We start from the raw sequence: 19,395 nt of genomic DNA on the forward strand, positions 1-19,395 counted from the left end.
ATTTCTCTTGAATAAATACTTAGAGGTGGTATTGCTGGCTCATAAAATAAGTGTATGTTTAACTTGATAACAAACTGCCAAATTTTTTCCTACGTGGTTGTACTATTTGCATTCTCACAGCAATGTATAAGGCCCACTTTCTCACAAACACCTGTTATGGTCAGATGGTGGGGTTTTTTTTCTTACTCTTTTAGCCATTTTAGTAGGTATTAGTAGTTTCAATGTCACTGCAGCTTTACTGTGCATTTCCCCAATTACCAAGGATCTTTTGAGCATCTTTTCATACACTGAATCATCAGTTTGTTAGAAAAACTATTGAACTATGCAAATTTTTAACCAGGTTTTTTTTTTTAACAGGTTTTATTTTATTTATTATCATTTTTTAAAAGATTTTATTTATTTATTTGTCATAGAGAAGCGGGAGCGAGCACAGGCAGACAGAGTGACAGGCAGAGGCAGAGGGAGAAGCAGGCTCCTTGCCAAGCAAGGAGCCCAATGTGGGACTCAATCCCAGGACGCTGGAATCATGACCTGAGCCGAAGGCAGCTGCTTAACCAACTGAGCCACCCAGGCGTCCCTTAAACAGGTTTTAAAAAAAGATTTTATTTATTTATGAAAAAAGAGATGGGGGAAGGGCAGAAGGAGAAGCAGACTCCCTGATGAGCAGGGAGCCAGTTAAAGGGCTCAATCCCAGGATCCCCAGGATCACTATCTGAACCGGAGGCAGACACTTAACTGACTGAGCCACCCAAGCGCCCCTTTAACCAGTTTTTAAAATTGGGCTGTGTGTCTTATGAAGCTTTAAGGATTCTAGATATAGTCTTAATACAAATCCTTTTATGTGTTTCACAAATATTTTTTCCCAGGGTGTGGTGTGTCTATTCATTTTTTTAACAGTATTTTTCTTTTCTTTTCTTTTCTTTTTTTTTAAAGATTTTATTTATTTATTTGATAGAGATCACAAGTAGGCAGAGAGACAGGCAGAGAGAGAGGAAGCAGGATCCCTGCTGAGCAGAGAGCTCGATGCAGGGCTCAATCCCAGGACCCTGAGATCATGACCTGAGCTGAAAGCAGAGGCTTAACCCACTGAGCCACTCAGGAACCCCTTAACAGTATTTTTCAAAGGACTGCTGGGATTTTGATTGGGATTGGGTTGAATCTATAGATCAATTTGGAGAGAATAGATAGCTTAATAATAATGATTATTTCAATTTCTGAACATGGCATATCTCTCCTCTTATTTAGGTCTTTAATTTCTCTCAACAAGGTTTTGACCAATTTTTCCCTACTCTATTTTTCATGCTATTCTAAATGTTATTTTAAAATTTCAATTTCCAATTGTTTTTTGCTATTACATCAAAATATAATTGATTTTGGGATGGGAGTATAGGATCAAGGTTTCTTTTGGAGTGACAAAACATTCTAAAATTAGATGAAGATGATGGTTGCACAGCTGTGAACATGCTAAAAATCACTGATGTGTATACTTTAGATGAGTGGTTTTTATAGCATGTAAATCTTATTTTGATAAAGCTATTAAACATATACACACATATATTGGACTTTTTATATATTCACCTGGTCTCCTGCAACCTTGTTAAACACACCAATTAGTTCTGGTAGCTTTTATGAAGATTCTTTGGGATTTTTAAATATATTGTCTGAGAATAAAGACAGTTGCATTCTTCCCATCTACTCTGCATGTCTTCTATTTCTTTTTCCTGGCTTACTGCACTGACTAGGGCCTCCGTACATGTTGAGTAGAACTAGGAAGAGCAAAAGTGAGACCTCTGAAGTATACCACAGTTTTGTACAGGGAAAAGAGTGGAAAAGGTCACTCCGGGAAGGTAGAGGCATGGGCACAGATGGCACCAGAGGGTGTGAACTGCAGAGGGCCTGTCTGCCTGCTTGGCTAAGGAAAAGGAGTAGAGCCCACAGGGCTATGGCAAGCCAGGACCTGCACAGGGTAGGCGAGCCTGACAGGCTGGCAAGCAGGTCTACTTCCCAAAGCAGCCCCTTCAAATAGCTTTCCCAGTCTTTGCTGCCTCCTTCGGGTCTAAGCAGCATGCCTATGTGAACATGCTTAAACATACCCCTCCCTTCCCAAGTGACGTGGGTAGAAGTTCTCCACTGGGAGGGAAGCTCTCTCCAGAAAGGCAGAGAGGTTGAGGATCTGAGTAGCTGAGAAAGGAAGGCAGGGCTCAAACATTTTCAGTATGTGCAGATGTGTGTGGTGGGGAAGGGGAGGTTAGGCCAAGGGCAGCGGGATGTGGGCAGACTTGTAAGCAGAGGTATGGGGGTGAAGCAGATGGATGACAAGGACAGTAGTTGGCAAAGGAGACAGAGGGCATGGATGGAGAGGCGGAACTGATCAGGCTGCGGAGCCCAAACTCTGCCCTGCATTTGTACTGCTGGGCTCAAGGACAAGTTGCTTCTCCTAATCATATTATCCATCTCAAGCCTTGTGGACCCTGAGTTTTCATTTCTTTTCAGCCAGGAACCCTCTGGTTAAACAAAGCTTCCCCAGAACCCACAGTGGGGAACACACCAAAGCTGAATGGCTCTCACTACTGAGTACAGGACTCAGAGACCTGCTGCTCTCCTCTCAATAGCTTTCTACCACATCACAAGGAAACTATCTTGAGAACTTCCCAGGGCTGGCTTTAGAAGGTGCAATGCCTAGAGCCAGGTTCTGTTCCCACATTTCCCATTCTCCAGAGATACTGGAGATAGGGGACAGAGCTCAGGGGACAAAGTGCTATTCTGGGCATCAACAGGCCCAGGCGTGAAAGGAGTCTTTCCACTGCAGATCATCTGACTTCAGGGAAGCACTCTTCTGGGGCACAGCGATGCCCATTCCTGCCCAAGGGCTGGCTGATGAGGCTACCAGAGGCAATAGCTCTCCTCGGGCCTCCATACAGGAGGCCATAAGGCTCTGCAGCAGCACCTGCAACTACAGAAGGCCACAAAGGAAGGGGGTCCAGCTGAACAGCAAAGTGACAATTATGCCTCCAGGTCTGGCTCAGACTGTGCTTAGGGCCCCAGGCCTGCCCACCAGCTTCCCCTGCCTCAGGATCCTCATCCACACGCCATACCAGTCACAGCCATCCTCCCTGGATCCTTCCGATGGAGCACGGGCGCTCCCCACATGCGACACAGTAACTGACCACACTGGGGCAACCTGTGAGGAGAATGTGGCAATAACGCTGCGTATTTGTCACAACAGGTACTGCCACTTCCACCTCGAGACCGGGGGCCTTGCTCACCAGCCCACAATGCTGAGAAATGGCTGAGCTGGGATTTGCACCCAAGCCTTCAGGTTCCAAAACCCACGTCTTCCCTGTCATGGATCCTATCTCATTTGGTGTGGTAACCACCGGGGCAGTAAAATCGTCCCCAAGCCCCAGACCCTCCACAGAAGGCAGTGGTTAGATGCACTGGTTTTAGGGCTCAGTGGACCTCAGATCTCTGACTTGCAGTGACTCAGGAGGCCTCCAGGCCAGAAATGGGGAAGGGCCAGATCTCAGCCCTAGAAGAAGACAGAGGCACTGGTGCCTCCTGCCTGAAGGCTGCAGCTGCCTATCTTGGCTCTCCAAGGTGTCCCCACCTTTCCACCTCACCAGGCAGCCACGGCCAGCAGACCAGAACACACATTTCCACCCAGTGCCCACTGGAAAAGGGTTCCGAACCAAGAAGTCACATTTTTCACATACAAAGAACATGCATATGATCCAGACAGAAAGATAGGAGCCCTTCACTTTAGGCCACAGGCCTAAATTCTCAGCATGGAATCCCCTACGACAGGCTGTTCTGCTAAGTACCCTACTGCTGCAAGAAACCCAGACTTCCGCTCCAGGGGCCTGGGATGCCAGGGACAGAAGTGTGGCTCTCAATGGTGCTTGAGCAGCAAAGCTTTCCCTAAAGCCAAGCTCACCACTCACCACCTCCTGAGGCCAGGTGGTAGTGGGGGAACACTGTTGAGGAAAGCCACTGCCCATTCTAGCCCTCCGCAAGAATCCTTAGGGAGAGCAGCTTGCTGTCCTGTGGGTCCTCTCAGAACTCTGCCCACAGCTGTTGATGTTCACTGGGTCCTCCCTTTGTACCAGTTCATCATGATCCAACTCTAAAGCCTGCCCCTTCAAGTTTTCCGTAACATTACTTGGCCCCCTCTCCCCCAGCACACTGCTCACATCCCTGATCAATACTGATTCCTACTGAACCTTTCAAGTCACCAGTCACTGTTCCTGACAATGCCCCCTAACTATCCTCTCTGGCCAAGACAGGAGGTCCTTGGGGCATGGGCCATATGATCTCATCACCATTTCTTCCAGGCCTAGCACATCAGGAGTCTGAGAAGTAGTACATGTACGTGTACACACACACACACACACACACACACATCTGTGTGTTCACATGCAATGACCAGTTCTAGCCCATTTTTCTCTCACACAAGGATGCCCCTGCCGGACAGATTTTGTATGCAGATTTTCTGTCTAGAAGATAGAAAACTTGAACTACAAGATTTTCTTTGTTTTAGCTTTCTCAGATTAAAGCAGTAAATACTCCAGAAATCCTAATAAAAATGTGGCCATTTGGGGGCGCCAGGGTGGCTCAGTTGGGGAGTATCTGACTCTTGGTTTCTGGTTTCAGCTGGGGTCATGATCTCAAGGTCGTGAGATCAAGCCCCAGGCTGGCCTCTATAATCAGCAGGGAGTCTGCTTGGGATTCTCTCCCGATTCCTCTGACCCTACCCTCCATGTATTCTCTCTCTAAAATAAATAAATAAATGTATTTTTTTTTTAATGTGGCCATTTGATTTATCAAAAGTAGTAAAATCACCCAGAACTATTTCCTTAATGGTTAAGCCAAATGACTCAAGGATAAGTGGGAGATATTTTTGTCTCCATGTATGGGAGCTCAATAACTATCACCAAAACAACAGATGCTTACATTTCCAAAGGGCTAAAATAGAAATTTAAGTATTTTGAATGCTTTTCTTAAAAAATAAACTATGTAATTATTTTGACAAAACTACCATCAAGCTATAAATACGGATTTTAAATTTTAAAAACACAAAGAGCTCAATTAAAAAAAAAGTATTTAGTTAGAATCAATTCAAGAATCACCTCAGGCTGTCTGGAAAATATGTAAGTTTTCCTGTTTTTGTTTCCAATTCCCAAATGATTTATCAATTATATAGATTTACCCAAAGGAAGAAAATTTAGAGTCCCTATGGTACACTGAATAAAGCTTCCCCAAAAATGTCCATGTCCTAATCCCAGAACCTGTGAATATGCTATTGAAGATTTTGCAGAAGAGATTAAGGGAGGAAAAAGTGATTAAGATAAGGCTCTTGAAATGGGAGACTGGACTGTCCTGTATTACCTGGATGGGGAAACAATGTAATCACAAGGGTCCCTGTAAGAAGGAGGCAAGAGGGTCTACTCAGGAAACTTGATGTGGGGGTGCCTGGGTGGCTCAGCCATTAAGTATCTGCCTTCAGCTCAGGTGATGATCCCAGGATCCTGGGACTGAGCCCCGAGTCGGCCTCCCTACTTGGTGGGAAGCCTGCTTCTCCCTCTCCCACTGCCCCTGCTTGTGTTTCTCTCACACTCTCTGTCAAATAAATAAATAAAAATCTAAAAAAGAAAAGAAAAGCTGATGTGAAAGCAGAGACCATTAGATGCTATGCTGCTGACTTTGAAGATGGAGAGATGGGGACACATGTTAAGAAATTCAGGTGGACACCAGAAGCCAGAAAAGGCAAGGAAACATATTTTCTTCTCTAGGGCCTCTGAAAAGAACGCCACCCTGATGACATCAGGAATGATCAGTGTAAAAAATAAATACCTCAGCTCTTTGTCTCTTGCTCATCAGAGTGCTATGAAGTTAAAAGCTTTTGCAAGAAAAACACAGAGCTATAATGTATCTTCAATTGAAGCCATGATTTTATAACCAATGTTTTTTCCAAACACAATTAAGAGCCTGTAGTGAGGAGAAGGTACAAATGTGTGTGTGTGAAAGCTAGCTTGGGGTGAAAAATGGAATGTTAATCACTTCATTTAGTAACAGTGGCTGTGGCAGTGGCTTGGCTTAGGGCCACCATGCTACCTTTCCATCCTCTGGAAAGGACAAGCAACCAATCCACTTAGACGACTAACAAAGGCCTGCCTACTTCATGGGGCTGATAAATTAGGGGCGGGGGGAGGTGTGAATGCAACAGAGAAGACATAATATATATATTTTTAAATATTTTATTTATTTATTTGACAGAAAGAGATCACAAGTAGGCAGAGAGGCAGGCAGAGAGAGAGGAAGGGAAGCAGGCTCCCTGCTGAGCAGAGAGCCCAATGTGGGGCTTGATCCCAGGACGCCGGGATCATGACCTGAGCCAAAGGCAGAGGCTTTAACCCACTGAACCATCCAGGTACCCCGAGAAGACATAATATGTAAGTAAACCAGCAAGCAAACAAGAAAACACCTGATAGACACAATCTGCTCTGAAGGAAACAAAGCCAGGTGATGGGCTAGAAACGGGAGTGGGGATGGTGATAGTGTAGTCAAGTTAGACCTTGCCAAGCTCTGACCCTTACACGGAGGTGTGCTTAACGAGAGAATCAGAAAAAGAACTTTGGGGGCAAAGGGAATGAGCTCACCATATCTGAGAAACAGGAAAAGACGACCAGTGGGGCTGGAGCTGAGAGACTTACAAAGAGTCAGAGCAGGGTCAACAGGACCCACTGGATGCGTGTGCTGCTGGTCTGAGAGCAGACAAGGATGCTGCTCAGGTTCTGTCTGGGACAAATGGGTGGATGGTGGTACTGCCTACTAAGAGAAGGAGCAGGCCTTTCAGACACGTTAAGTCAGAGCAGGTGGGTGGCTATACAAGGCCAGTGCAAGACTGTGGCTCATCCCAGATGCTCAAGGCTGAGATGGGGAACACTCACTAAACAAACAGTGGTATAGACAGAAAATTTGAAATGAAGTCACTGGAGGATTTTCCTACTGTGTTGTCCTGATACAATGGCTTTCTGTTTTCCCTTTGGGAGAAAAATTCAGGCCAGTCAAAGACTAGAAAAAGCAGAACAAACACAGAGAACGGCACCAGAAGCCCAAAATAGATGAGGAGATGTTAAAGGGCACGAAGTTACTCTCGATGGATTAAGTTACCCCACTTGCAATGAATCCTCTCCCCAGGCCTTGAGAGGCTGTATGGCAGAGAGAAATTAGTACTACCACTGCTGATCTTGAGGAATCAGGCAGACAGGAGAAAAAACAAAAGGCTACGGCCTGATTGCAGTTGTACATTCTGCAGAGAGTCTGTTGTCAGTCTCAAGCTAGGGTCCTACAGAGGGCACGGGGCCTGTCAGGAAGGGACACTCTAGCCCTGGGTACCAGGGCAGAAGTGTGGCCTGAAGGGCTTCTGCAGGCTGGTCCTGGATACAGCCTTGTCCTTCCAAGACGGCAGGCCCTGGGCAGTCACTTGCCTCCTTGGACCTTGGTTCCCTTCTCTACCAAGTAAGGGGGGATCAGTTGGAAGGTCTTGTCAAATAGCTCTAAGGTTAACCTTAAAAAATACTGAGTCTCCAAAATAATCAGAAGGTACCATAAACCCCATCTGAAGGTTGAGGAAACTGAGGCCCTGAGAGGCTACAGGAGGGCTAGTGGTCTTGTAAATAACACTCCCAGAAGCTCAGTTCTCCTTTCCTCTGAGGGACACTCAGGTGAGAACCAAGCAGGTGCCCACAAGGGTGAAGCTACTACCTCCTCCTTGAGGTGGCTCCCAATCCAATCTCAGGAAAAAAAGCAAGATGCTCTGAAAGTAGAACACTTGAATTCCCCAAAGACAGGGCTCCATTTAAAAGAAAGAAAGAAAGAAAGAAAGAAAGAAAGAGAGAAAGAAAAGCTTGAAGTAACCCCTACAAGGTTTTTGGACCCCAAGCTAAGCTGACCTGACCAGTACTACTTCCTCCTGGTATCTGGCTGAATTCCATCAACTGTGAGAAGGGACTGGGCACAAAGCCTTCTAGCACCCCTCCCTGAAGGCTGCAAGAACAAACAGTAGGGTAGGTGAGCAACGAATGCTAGGATTTGCCTGCAAGCCCCCCTTCTTTAGGGGATAGCACTCACCTTCTCTCAAGTAGCTCCTCCCCGTACCCATCCTGTCTGCAGTGGGAACTGCTAATCCTAGTAACTCCTCCTCCCTGACCCAAACTGGATCAGTAAGAGAGCTTCCTGGAATTTATCTACAAGGATGCTGGGAGGAGAGTGGGTCTCAAAGCTCTGGGCTGCCATTGTTCCCATCTTGTGTTGAAGGTTTGACAGCCTAAAGCTAATAAGCACAAAGCAGGTGCAAGAGGCAGAGAAGGAAAGTCTCAGCCTTTGAGTCCCTGAGACCATACTCCTCTGTTTTACCCTGCCTGAGTTCTGGCAGACCAACCTGGTTAGAGATGGGTTTCTCTCCCTTAAAGCAACCAAAGTCCTCTGGCTAAAGGGCCCATGTCTAAGCATCCTTTTGTTCACCTTGCATAATACCTGGTCCACAAAAGATGCTCAAGAAATGTTTGTTGAAGTAAAAAGGGAAACATGGTCGAGGGCTGGCGGGAAGTCTGAAGTACAGGATTTCAATGGTCAAACCACTTCATGACACACTGCCAGTGGACAGTCCTGGGCTTGACTGTGATGAGTTTTGTTGTCATTTTTCTTTTTTAAGAAAAGCAAAGCAATCAGAGCTGTCTGCCTGCATCCTGTCCCCACTTATACAGATTAATGGTGAAGCCACTTCTGGGCCCTGGAAAGAGGCCTGCAGATAGGCGGTGGACCTGGCTCTATACCTAAGTCAGTTATTTAGCTCCTCTGGGTCTGTTTCCTCTTCAATGAAATAAGGCAGCTGATACAAGTATCTCTGCCCGCTCTGGAAAAATCCATGAATCTAAGCCCTCCTTCCCATTAAGAGGGTCCAGCAGCTATGATGACTGTCGTACCTCTGCCTTGGTAGCCTCCCCTCTAGGCCTACCACCCTCTGTTTCAGAAGACAACTCCAAACAGAACCCCTGCGGCCAAAGCCAGAACCTTCTAAGTTGGTAGCAGGAACAATAGTCACCCTCTCTGGGTGTGCCTGGTGGAGTGATAAGGCCAGGAATGAGAGCTGTCACCCTTACCATAGGACTGTCTACAGAAGCCAGCTGTCTGAGAGGACACTGGGATGTGAGGTCCAGAAGGAAACAAGGGAGCACAGCTGCCTGGGTCAGGCCCTGTAGGAAGTCAGGTCCAGGTAGTTCTGAGGCAGAGGATGGCTGGAACTGCACAACTGGGACAACACTCTGACCGAAATGCTACAACTAACCATTCTTCCCTGTCTAAAGAGAGTAAGCCTGGTCACTCCTAGAGAGAACAAATGGGGAGCCAGCCTGGCACCCACACAGAAAAGCCTGCCGTGTCAGACACCTATCAGATGCCAGTGACGCAAGGGGAAAGCCAAGCCTCACTGGGGCCAGGAGGCCCGAGGTGCCCACTTCAGATGCTCTGGCACCACCCACTTCCCCTTCCATGATCACTCAGAGCGGCAGAGTCTCCCTCCCAGAAGTGTGGGGGTGGCTGCGGGAAGGAAATGGTTTGTCATCTCGGCGCTCCCAGACGCCATCCCTGGTTACAGTGCCCTGGAGGAAGGAGACTCCCGCGGGGCTGCCAGGGACTCCAGCACGATTGCTCCGGGCACCCACCCCATGCAACTTCCCTCCGCAAGACACGTTAGGGGCCTCCGTGCAGGGCAACTAGGAATGGAGAGGACTCTCCCCACTAAATACAAAGATTTCTGCATCATCACCACCTTAGCACAGAACCTGGGAAGGGGGCTGGAGCTGTGCCTGCCCATTAGCTTCTGGCCCTGGTCCATGACTGACTAGCATACAGAGGCCAGCCCATACCCCACAAAGCTAGCCTAAGCCTTGGCCCCCACGCCACCAAGCCAGCCATCTCTCCCCAATAAATGGGTCCCAGTCAGAGCTGGGCTTTGAGTTTGAATCCCAGTTCCGCCACCCAGCCCTCTGGGTTCTCTCGACTGAATTCTCTCAGGGTGAATGAGAGGATCACACAAGAACGGCTATGGAATGGCAGCCTGCAGGAGGTACTCACCCTCAAGTTTCCCTCCCTCTCCATTTCTAGCACCAGCTTCATGGTCAATCCTGGGCACTTGAGACTTCCTGCTTCCTTTATTCCCGAGGGAGCAAGGGGGGTGGACCACCCATCTGTCCGAATAGCTCAACAACGGCAGTCCCAGGCCTGCTCCACTCTTGCTTATCCCCGGTTTCCTGGGGAGGCCACCCGGCTGGCCTTCAGCGCACTTTACAGAGCTCAGCAGCCATGCCTGGTGCCTCTCAAAAGGTCACTCGTGAGACTGGCTATGGAGGGAAGGTACTGGGCTGGCTGGGCCAGGGTGCTTGTTGAGCCTAAGGCTGCTGCGGAAGGAACACATGTGTCCTGGGAGACCTCCTGGCAGGGCTGCTTCTCAAGGATGGCCACTTACTCAGAGCCATCCCTCCCCGGAAATGCATCAGCCAAATGTTTCTCCCCAAACCTCAAGTACCTTAAAAAATCTGACAGACCCATTGCCCGGAGTAGCTCAACAATGGGTAACGGGAAAGCAAAGGACAACTTTTCACTCAGCAGAGGCAGCGTGGTGGCATCAGAGAAGGCCCATCATAACACTCACATGGCTGCTACCCCAAACTCTCAGAACCCTGGGACCAAGGAACAGGATCTACACAATCCTAAGGCTAGGCCTCTGGCACCTCCAGGCAAAAGGGTTCAAGGGTACCCTGGGAGTCTGCTCTGCATGGAAGCCAAGGTAAGGAGCAGGAGAAAAAGGCTCTGCAAGTAGATGGCGACAGCGGAGGCTGATACCGGGTAAAGCCTGCCCTCACAGGGGGATCCAGGCCCTCTACTGAGAAGAAGCAGGTGTCAGTTTGAAACCATGGGCAAGGCCAGGGGGTGCATAGCCGGCACCCGCATAGAAGGGGCCTTCCAAGAGTCACACTCTTTCCCTGCCCCCAAAGAAATCAATACCTGATAGCCAGGGGAGGCACAGGGAAGCCAGTGGGTGTCTAGCTAGGTCTGTCTAGGACATGGCTCAAGTAGCATCTGCCATATCTAACAGTGCTACCTGCCTTTACCTCAGGCTCCCACAGGACAGACTCGGTCTGTCACCCATGCTGAATCAGGCTAAGGAAAGGGGTGGCACTGTCCCACAAAACTGAGAGGCAACCTCAACCCCTAGGCCTTTGTATCTCTCCTCTAGAGTTGGGTTTGCCTTTTCCTTGTCTCCAGTGAGCTCCTTCTGAGCCTCTGGGAAAGTCGGTGGATGGGTGATCCCCAATAGTGCAGGAGCCTGTGACTTCGCACACACTGCCAGATCCTGAGAGATGGGCATGCGCAAAACCCTTCCCCAGAGGAGGCCCAGGTATGGTGGTGCAGTATTTCCAGGACACCTAGATACAGACTCCTGCCCAGCACGAGGGAAGCAAGGTATTGAGCAGTAACTAGTCCCCACTCAGCTCCACCCTGAGGTGGCCCCAGCCTACAACCATACCAGAGGACACTTGAGAATCTCTGTTTTCAGAGACTGACAAACTCAGGTTTCAGAACTGGCCCTTCTGCTGTTGATGAAACCTCTTACCTCAAAAGACTTAACTTGTCCTGCAAAACAGTCTTAAATTGAGAATTTTCACCTCTGCTACAGAAGTGGGAGCTGGTGTTTGGAAGAAGAAAATAGGATACTGTAGACAAGAAATCTCCAGGACCAGGAATAATAATTTCCATGCCTGACTGAGTTGCCTCACTTCACAAGGCTGCCAAGCTGTCTCGATATGTTAAGGTAATACAGGTCTCCCTGTGGCTAAGGGAAGAGGTCCACAGAAAAGGACCAGGACTCAGCTGGCTACAAGGCCCAGCACGCTGCTGCCCCAGGGAGGGGGAGCCCGGGAACAGAGGGCCTCTCACATGAAACAAGCTGCACCACAGGGACCACGGCGGCTCCTGTGGCACCGGCACCATTAACTACCACGGGAACCACCAGGGATTCCAAACAGATACCTGGCCTTTGGGCCCCAACTGCCAAACCACCATCTGCTCTGGACATCCTAGTGGAACCCGGGTTATCTTTCCCTCCACTCCCAGCCAGGTCATTTCCCTCATCTCTGCTATCTGCTATGCTTCTCCCATGGCACATGCAAATGAGAAATATCGGCTATTTGTAGAATCTGTCCCACCCAGTGGAAGCAGGCCCTAGCCCGAGATCAGGACACAAACACTCCTGGGGGCATGCTCCTAACAGACCATTCAGGGTAGGCTTAATTAAAGTAAGTTCTAGGGGGAGGAAGAGATGTTCACTTGAACATGACCATCCTGTGGGAGCAAGGCAGACAGTCTCCTTACTACCCTCTCACCCCCTACCAGTGTCTAGTTGCGAGGTGCCATCTGCTTCAGGAGATACGCATCCCTCAACCCCCAGTCCTCAGCTGTGGAGCTGCTTCTTTTCCAACAGTATGAAGGAAGTTTGCTTCAAGGGTTCTCCTGAGGGGTTGTAGTAATTAAGGTCATACATGCCACACTAAGACAACAGCTGCCTCCTGCACAGAAATGGCAAAGAGGAAATTACCAGCTACCCAGCTCTGAGGCAGACGGGGCTACCAATCCACACAGCTTGAATCTCCCTGGCCCTCTCTGAGGTTCAAGGCACAAAAGGAGAATCTGTCTTATCCTCAACCCCTTCAAAGCCCTCAAGATTAGGAGAAGCCCAAATCCCTCCCTCTGTCCACGCCTCTGACTTTTCCCCCTGCTTCCTCAATCCAGGGATCGCAGCCCACACTGCTCGCTGCCAGCTCAGTGATGGGAGGGTCGGGCTGAGGGTACTCACCTGTCTGTAGACTATCTGCCCTGCTTTCAAGCTGTTTGTCCATGAATTCTGACATTCTTATTTTGGACCACATGTGCTCCTTGGTTTCACATTTAATGGAGGTCAAAAACACCTTACAAAAGGTAAACCTCAAAACTTCTGACCATGCAGAAACTTCTGACTGTGCAAGCTGAGACAGGCCCAGATGTTCCTTGGAAAGTCTGACCACCAGCCTCATACTGAAGGTACTCTGTTCTTGTCTGCTCCCAGGACCAAGCGAGACCCCAAGAGTGGCTACACCCTGCTCCTGACAGCCCCAGAAGCAAAGACATCCTTGCGGAGCTAGTACAGGAAAACCTACAAGAAAACACTTGAAACATCAACATCCTGTTTGTTTGCTATGCCATCTTCATCCTCCATAACTCAACTCCAGTTAACACATACTAACATGGCTACTCAAATACAGAAAACACAAGCACTGAAAACAAAATGTAGTTTCAATTACATCTAACTCCACTCTGATACACATTCATAAAAGAACTGTATTTACTTAGGAATGAGGGGTGGCTCAGTTGGTTAAGCGGCTGACTTCAGCTCAGCTCATGATCCCAGCGTCCTGGGATCGAGTCCCACATCAAGCTCCTTGCTCGGCAGGGAGCCTGCTTCTCCCTCTGCCTCTGCCTGCCTCTCTGTCTGCCTGTGCTCACTTGCTCTCCCGCTCTCTCTCTCTGGCAAATAAATAAATAAAATCTTTAAAAAAAACTGTATTTATTTATTTACTTAAGAACTTCAAATGTGGGGACGCCTAGGTGGCTCAGTTGGTTGGGTAGCTGCCTTCAGCTCGGGTCATGATCCCAGCGTCCTGGGATCGAGTCCCACATCGGGCTCCTTGCTTGGCGAGGAGCCTGCTTCTCCCTCTGCCTCTGCCTGCCACTCTGTCTGCCTGTGCTCGCTCTCGCTCCTCTCTCTCTGACAAATAAATAAATAAAATCTTAAAAAAAAAAAAAAAAAGAACTTCAAATGTATAGGTTCTTCCTTCCACAGTTAGAAAAAACACTTTTTCTCAATTACAACAAAAGCTAACATGTATATACCCCTTTTTTATTAGATACTGTTCTAATCACTATACAGGACCTCACTAAATTCTCAAAGCCATTCCATATGTGAGTTACATACAAGTATTGTTTCCATTTTACAGATGGGGAAAAGAGAGGCACAGAACAGTTAAGTAACTTACCTCAGGTAACACAGCTGCCAGGATGCAAATGCAGACCGTGTGGCTCCTGAGTCCATGCTCTTAAGCACTGAGCTACATACTGCTCCACAAGCTGACCGCAACCCTAAAGATGTGTTTCCTCACATGACTAAATGTGAGCCCAGAGCTGATTCAACGACACTGAGCCCTAACAAACGGAGAAGGGGGGACGGTCACTCCTCTTTCAGGTAGAAGGTGGCAGCAGAGCCCCCATGCACAATCAGTGCCACAATAGTTAGGGCAGAGTAGGGAAGCTACCATCCAAATAAAGGCATCTCCCAGCCAAGGGCAGGCTGCAGGCCAGCAGGGACCTGACTCAGGAATGGTTCCAGAACCACACTTGGTTTACTGAAGCCACAGTAGTAAGGCAGAGCTCAGCAAGATGCAGAAAGAGCCCATGGGCATTATACTCGCTCTGGAAGCGTGGTGATAAAAAGATGTGGTCCAAGTCCCAGTGAGGGTATCGTTGGGTAAATATGAATAAGTCACACAAGGCAGAGAGGTAAATGTCATGAGAGAAATGTGGTCAGAACCAAAAGGGTTAGGCGGTATTACACAGGGGGACATAAGCAGGAAGGATACCCCCACAGTAAGAAGGGCACCTATGAAGAGGCAGAGCAGAGAATGTCTGCAGTGTATCTTGGGCCTCACAAACATGCTGGTGTGCAGCCCATGTGGAGGGTAGAGAGGGCAGAAGATGCCAAGCAAGGCTTACAGGCCTGTGTCCCTGGCAGACAGGCAAGGGACAGGAAGTAGAGAGCAGAGACCTGAGATAGAGCATTGAATCAGGAGGCCATGGAAAGAGCCCAATGGGGAGGCAATGACAGTAAGGACAGAGAAGGGGACCAGATTAAAGACATACTTGGAGAGCGGCAGAACCATGGGATGGATGTGGAAAGGGACAGGGTGAAGATTAAAGAGTGCCACCTGGGGGCTGGGTGAACAGCAACTGTCAGTGCACACAAGGAAAGCAGGAGGATCTGGGTTTTGCAGTCGGATAAACTTAGTTTGAGGCAAGCAGGTTCACTGTGTGCTGGACTGTAAACAAAGCACTGAGGTTTCAGGAGATATGACCTGCTCAAAGAGAAGAGCCAGAGAAGTGAGTTGTATAACTGCCTGGATGGCTCACAAGCTGCCCTTCAACTGCACTTTCAGGCCTTGGCAATGTACAGTCAACCATTCACAGGCCACAGAGTCTTGGGGCCCCTCAAAGAAAGAGAGAACTGCCTCTACCGCCTCCACACCTACTTCATGCAGCTACCATAAGGTCTACTCAGCAACAAGATGCAAGCAACCAGAGAAACCAGCAGCCCCTGGCAGAGGAGAAAAGAAGGGTGGGGTGGGGTGAGGGGACTGTGTGTGTGTGTGTGTGTGTGTGTGTGTGTGTGTGCAGGCGCTCGCGTGTGTATGACAGACAGAGGTTATCTCCTACAGTCAAGAAGTAGAGAGGGGTGGAGGCTCTCTCTCAGTCAAGTCCATCTTCTGTTGATACTGGTTTCACTCAACCAGATCAGGAACTATAAGAAAAGGGGCTTCAGTTCTACACTTGGGCCTCTCCTTTCTCGTAAGTTTCTCTTCAGGGACCTGTGAAAGGCTGGACTAAGCCAAAGACCAGGTACTTCTTGCAGCAGCACCTGGGCAGGCCAAGGCTAGACTTCCCAAGTTACCTTCTTCTTAGAGTCACTCGGACAAGGGCGGTTCGATTTACACTCTTCTACTTGCTCTGAATGACACTGAGACTTGGCATCTAAAATGGCTATCACCAGGCCATTTTATTAATAAAAGAATTCTTAAAACAAATTATCAGCAAAATCCTATAAGCACAACATAGTAGTTTGCAGTCTGTTCACCTACTACTCAGAAGATACCAAGCTGGATGAACTACTTCCACAGGACCTGTCCTCCCCATCTCTCGAATCCCAGATACCACCATGCTCTTCTGGACCACTGAGACAGTCCCTAACTGGCATCCTTGCACCTGCTCCTGTCCCCTCCAACCTGGACAGATCACACCTCCACTTAAATCCCTCAGTGGCTCCCTGTAACACCCAACCCACTGTCTCCCTGACCCAGTAACAACCATCAGGCGCAAAGCTGCTTAAACCCTCCAACCTGAAGCCCTCAGCCCTTAAGCACAAGATTGCAGGTGACATTATTTTCAAAATTTCTTTTACCCTCTAATAACAAATTCATAAAAATAGACTGATATATAAATGAATAAGAAAAAACAAATGTACAGAAAACTCGATGGTGGACTGGGAACAAACTCTGTACCTACATATTTCACAAAACCTGATGTGCTAGAGTATAAACGAGCATTAAGCAAACTTTTTCTTTTTTTTTTTTTAAGCAAACTTTTTCAAAGTACAGACCACATCATATTACTGATCATGATGGAAAAAGGCTAGGCTCAGCCAATTAAACAAATAGTGCCCGATCATGTGAAAATTATTCAAGCATTCTATTGTCTTGAATACAACCTGGGTCAGGAAGAACAAGAATAAAGAATGTAATAACTATCTTAAAATGAAAAGCTCAAACTAAAACAGCATATCAAATTCATAAAAAGAGAGGGCACTAGGGTGGCATAGCTGGTTAAGCATCTGTCTCTTGGTTTTGGCTCAGGTCATGATCTGAGGGTTGCGAGACTGAGCCCCAAGTCAGGCTCCACACTCACCGTGAGGTCTACTTAAGACTCTTTCTTCCTCTGCCCTTCCCCCACATGCACTCTCTTTCTCTTCTCTCTCTCAAATAAATTAATTTAAAATTTTTTTGTGAGGGGCACAGGGGTGGCTTAGTCACTTAAGCATCTGCCTTTGGCTCAGGTCATGATCCCTGTATCCTGAGATTGCAAAGGGCTGCATAGGGCTCCCTACTCAGCAAGGAGTCTGCTTCTCCCTCTCCCTCTGCCCCTCCCACTACATGTGCTCCCTTACTATCTTTCTCTCAAATAAATAAATAAAATCTTTAAAAAAAAATTGTGAGGCATAAAGTAGTACTTAGAGAAAATATGTAACAATAAACATCTATCTTTATTCTTTTTAAAAGATTTTATTTATTTTTGACAGAGAGAGACACACAACGAGAGAGGGAACAGCAGAAAGGGAAGTGGGGGAGGGAGAAGCAGGCTTCCCGCGGAGCAGGGAGCTGGAGACAGGTTCGATCCCAGGAGCCTAGGATCATGACCTGAGCCAAAGACAGATGCTTAATGACTGAGCCACGCAGGCACCCCTGCTGAAGGAAATTAAAGAAGATCTAAACAAATGGAAAAACATTTCACATTCATGGACCAGAAGATTTAACATTATTAGAATGACAATACTTCCCAAACTGATCTACAGATTCAGTGCAATCCATTAAAATCCCACCTGATTTCTTTATAGTAATTAACAAGCTGATTCTAAAATTCATATGGAATTGCAAGGGAACCGGAAGAGTCAGAGCAATCCTGAAAAAGAAGAAAAAAGTTCAAGGACTCACACTTCCCAATTTCAAAACTTACTACAAAGCAACAGTAATCAAGACAGTATGGTATAGGCAAGGACAAATATATAGATCAATGGAATAGAATTGAGAATCTAGGAAAAAAAAATCCATACATCTTTGGCTCAAATGATTTTCAACACAGGTACCAAGATCATTCAGTAAGGAAAGAATAGTTTTTTCAACAACTGATGCTAGGACAATTGGGCAGCCACAGGCAAATGAATGAAGTTGGATCCTTACCTCACACCATAAAAATTAAATGGATCAAAACCCTAAATAAAATTTGTTACCACATGACCCAGCAATTCCACTCCTAGGTATACAACCAAATGAAATGAGATATGTGTCCACACAAAAACTTGTACACAAATGTTTACAGCATAAATCATAACAGTCAAAAAGTAGAAACAATCCAAATATTCTTTTAAAAAAAGAAAACAGGGTGCCTGGGTGGGTCAGTGGGTTAAGCATCTGCCTTTGACTCAGGTCATGATCCCAGGGTCGGGGGATCAAGCCCTCCATTGGGTTCCCTGCTCAGCAGAGAGCCTGCTTCTCCTCTACCTGCCGTTCCCCCTGCCTGTGCTTGCTCTGTCTCTCTCACTCGCTTGCTCTCTCTGTGTCAAATAAATAAAATCTTTAAAAAAAAAATCCAAATACTCACCAACAGACACATGGGTAAGCAAAATGTGATATACCCATATAACAGAATATTATCTGGCCATAAGAAGAAACGAAGTTCTAATACACACTACAACTTAGATGAAGCTCAGAACATTACGCTAAGTGAAAGAAGCGGTATGCAAATATAACACCTGTTGTATGACTCCACTGATATGAAATGTCCAGGAAAAGGAAAATCCATGGAGACAGAAAGTAGATTAGTGGTTTCCAGGGGCTGCAGGGAAGGAGAATAAGAGAATGATTGCTAATGGGTATGGGGCTTCTCTTTGGGGTGATGAAAATGTTCTGGAACTAGATAGAGGTGATGGTAGCACAACTCTGTGAGTACATTAAAATCACTGAAATGCATACTTTAAAGGGGTGAATCTTATGGTCTGGTCAGCAGAGAGTTTGTTTAAGATTTTTCTCCCATTTCCTTACCTTCTGCCCTTTCCCTGCACTCTCCTTCTCTCTCTCAAATAAGTAAATCTTTTTTAAAAATGTTTTATTTATTTAAGTAATCTCTACACCCCACATGAGGCTTGAACTCATGACCCCGAGATCAAAAGAGTCATGTGTTCAGGGCGCCTGGGTGGCTCAGTGGGTTAAAGCCTCTGCCTTTGGCTGAGGTCATGATCCCAGGGTCCTGGGGCCGAACCCCGCTTCAGGCTCTCTAGTCAGTGGGGAGCCTGCTTCCTCCTCTCTCTCTCTCTCTCTGCCTGCCTCTCTGCCTACCTGTAATCTCTGTCAAATAAATAAATAAATATTTTTTTAAAAAAGAGTCAAGTGCTCTACTAACTGACCAGCTAAGGAGCCCCCCCTGCTTTTTTTTTTTTTTTGGTTTTGACAATATTAATTAGAGCCATTTTCCCATAAAGAGAATCAGATGGCCTAAGCAGAATATACGGAAAGTGATGCCACAAGAATGAACTTACTTGAACAAGCTAACAAGAAGGGAAGGGAAAGTCTTTAAAATGTCCTCCCCAAAAGCCCAGCTGGCCCTGATAGATTCGCTGACAAGTTTTTTTAAACTTACAAATCAAAAGTAATCTACATACACAGTCATGAAAATAAGGAACTCCTCCCAATGACCTAGCAGGAT

At 47.1% G+C, this 19,395-nt stretch overlaps 1 protein-coding gene across 4 annotated transcripts in view; it reads right to left on the reverse strand.

Annotated features, from left to right (window-relative positions):
- RANBP10 (RAN binding protein 10) overlaps window positions 1–19,395 on the reverse strand; it is a 69,260-nt gene that overhangs the window by 19,068 nt on the left and 30,797 nt on the right. For 2 of the 4 annotated variants that reach the window (XM_013052242.2, XM_045076192.1), the window contains exon 3: window positions 17,516–17,595. The exons of the other annotated variants lie outside the window; for them this stretch is intronic. In XM_013052242.2, the coding sequence (XP_012907696.1) occupies window positions 17,516–17,558 (43 nt within the window). In that variant the 5' untranslated portion in view covers window positions 17,559–17,595. The remainder of the gene's footprint in view (window positions 1–17,515; window positions 17,596–19,395) is intronic. 4 annotated transcript variants of the gene reach the window in all.

The sequence above is a fragment of the Mustela putorius genome, unplaced genomic scaffold (assembly GCF_011764305.1).
Source record: "Mustela putorius furo isolate JIRA1106 unplaced genomic scaffold, ASM1176430v1.1 tig00000174_pilon_pilon_pilon, whole genome shotgun sequence".
NCBI lineage: Eukaryota > Metazoa > Chordata > Mammalia > Carnivora > Mustelidae > Mustela > Mustela putorius.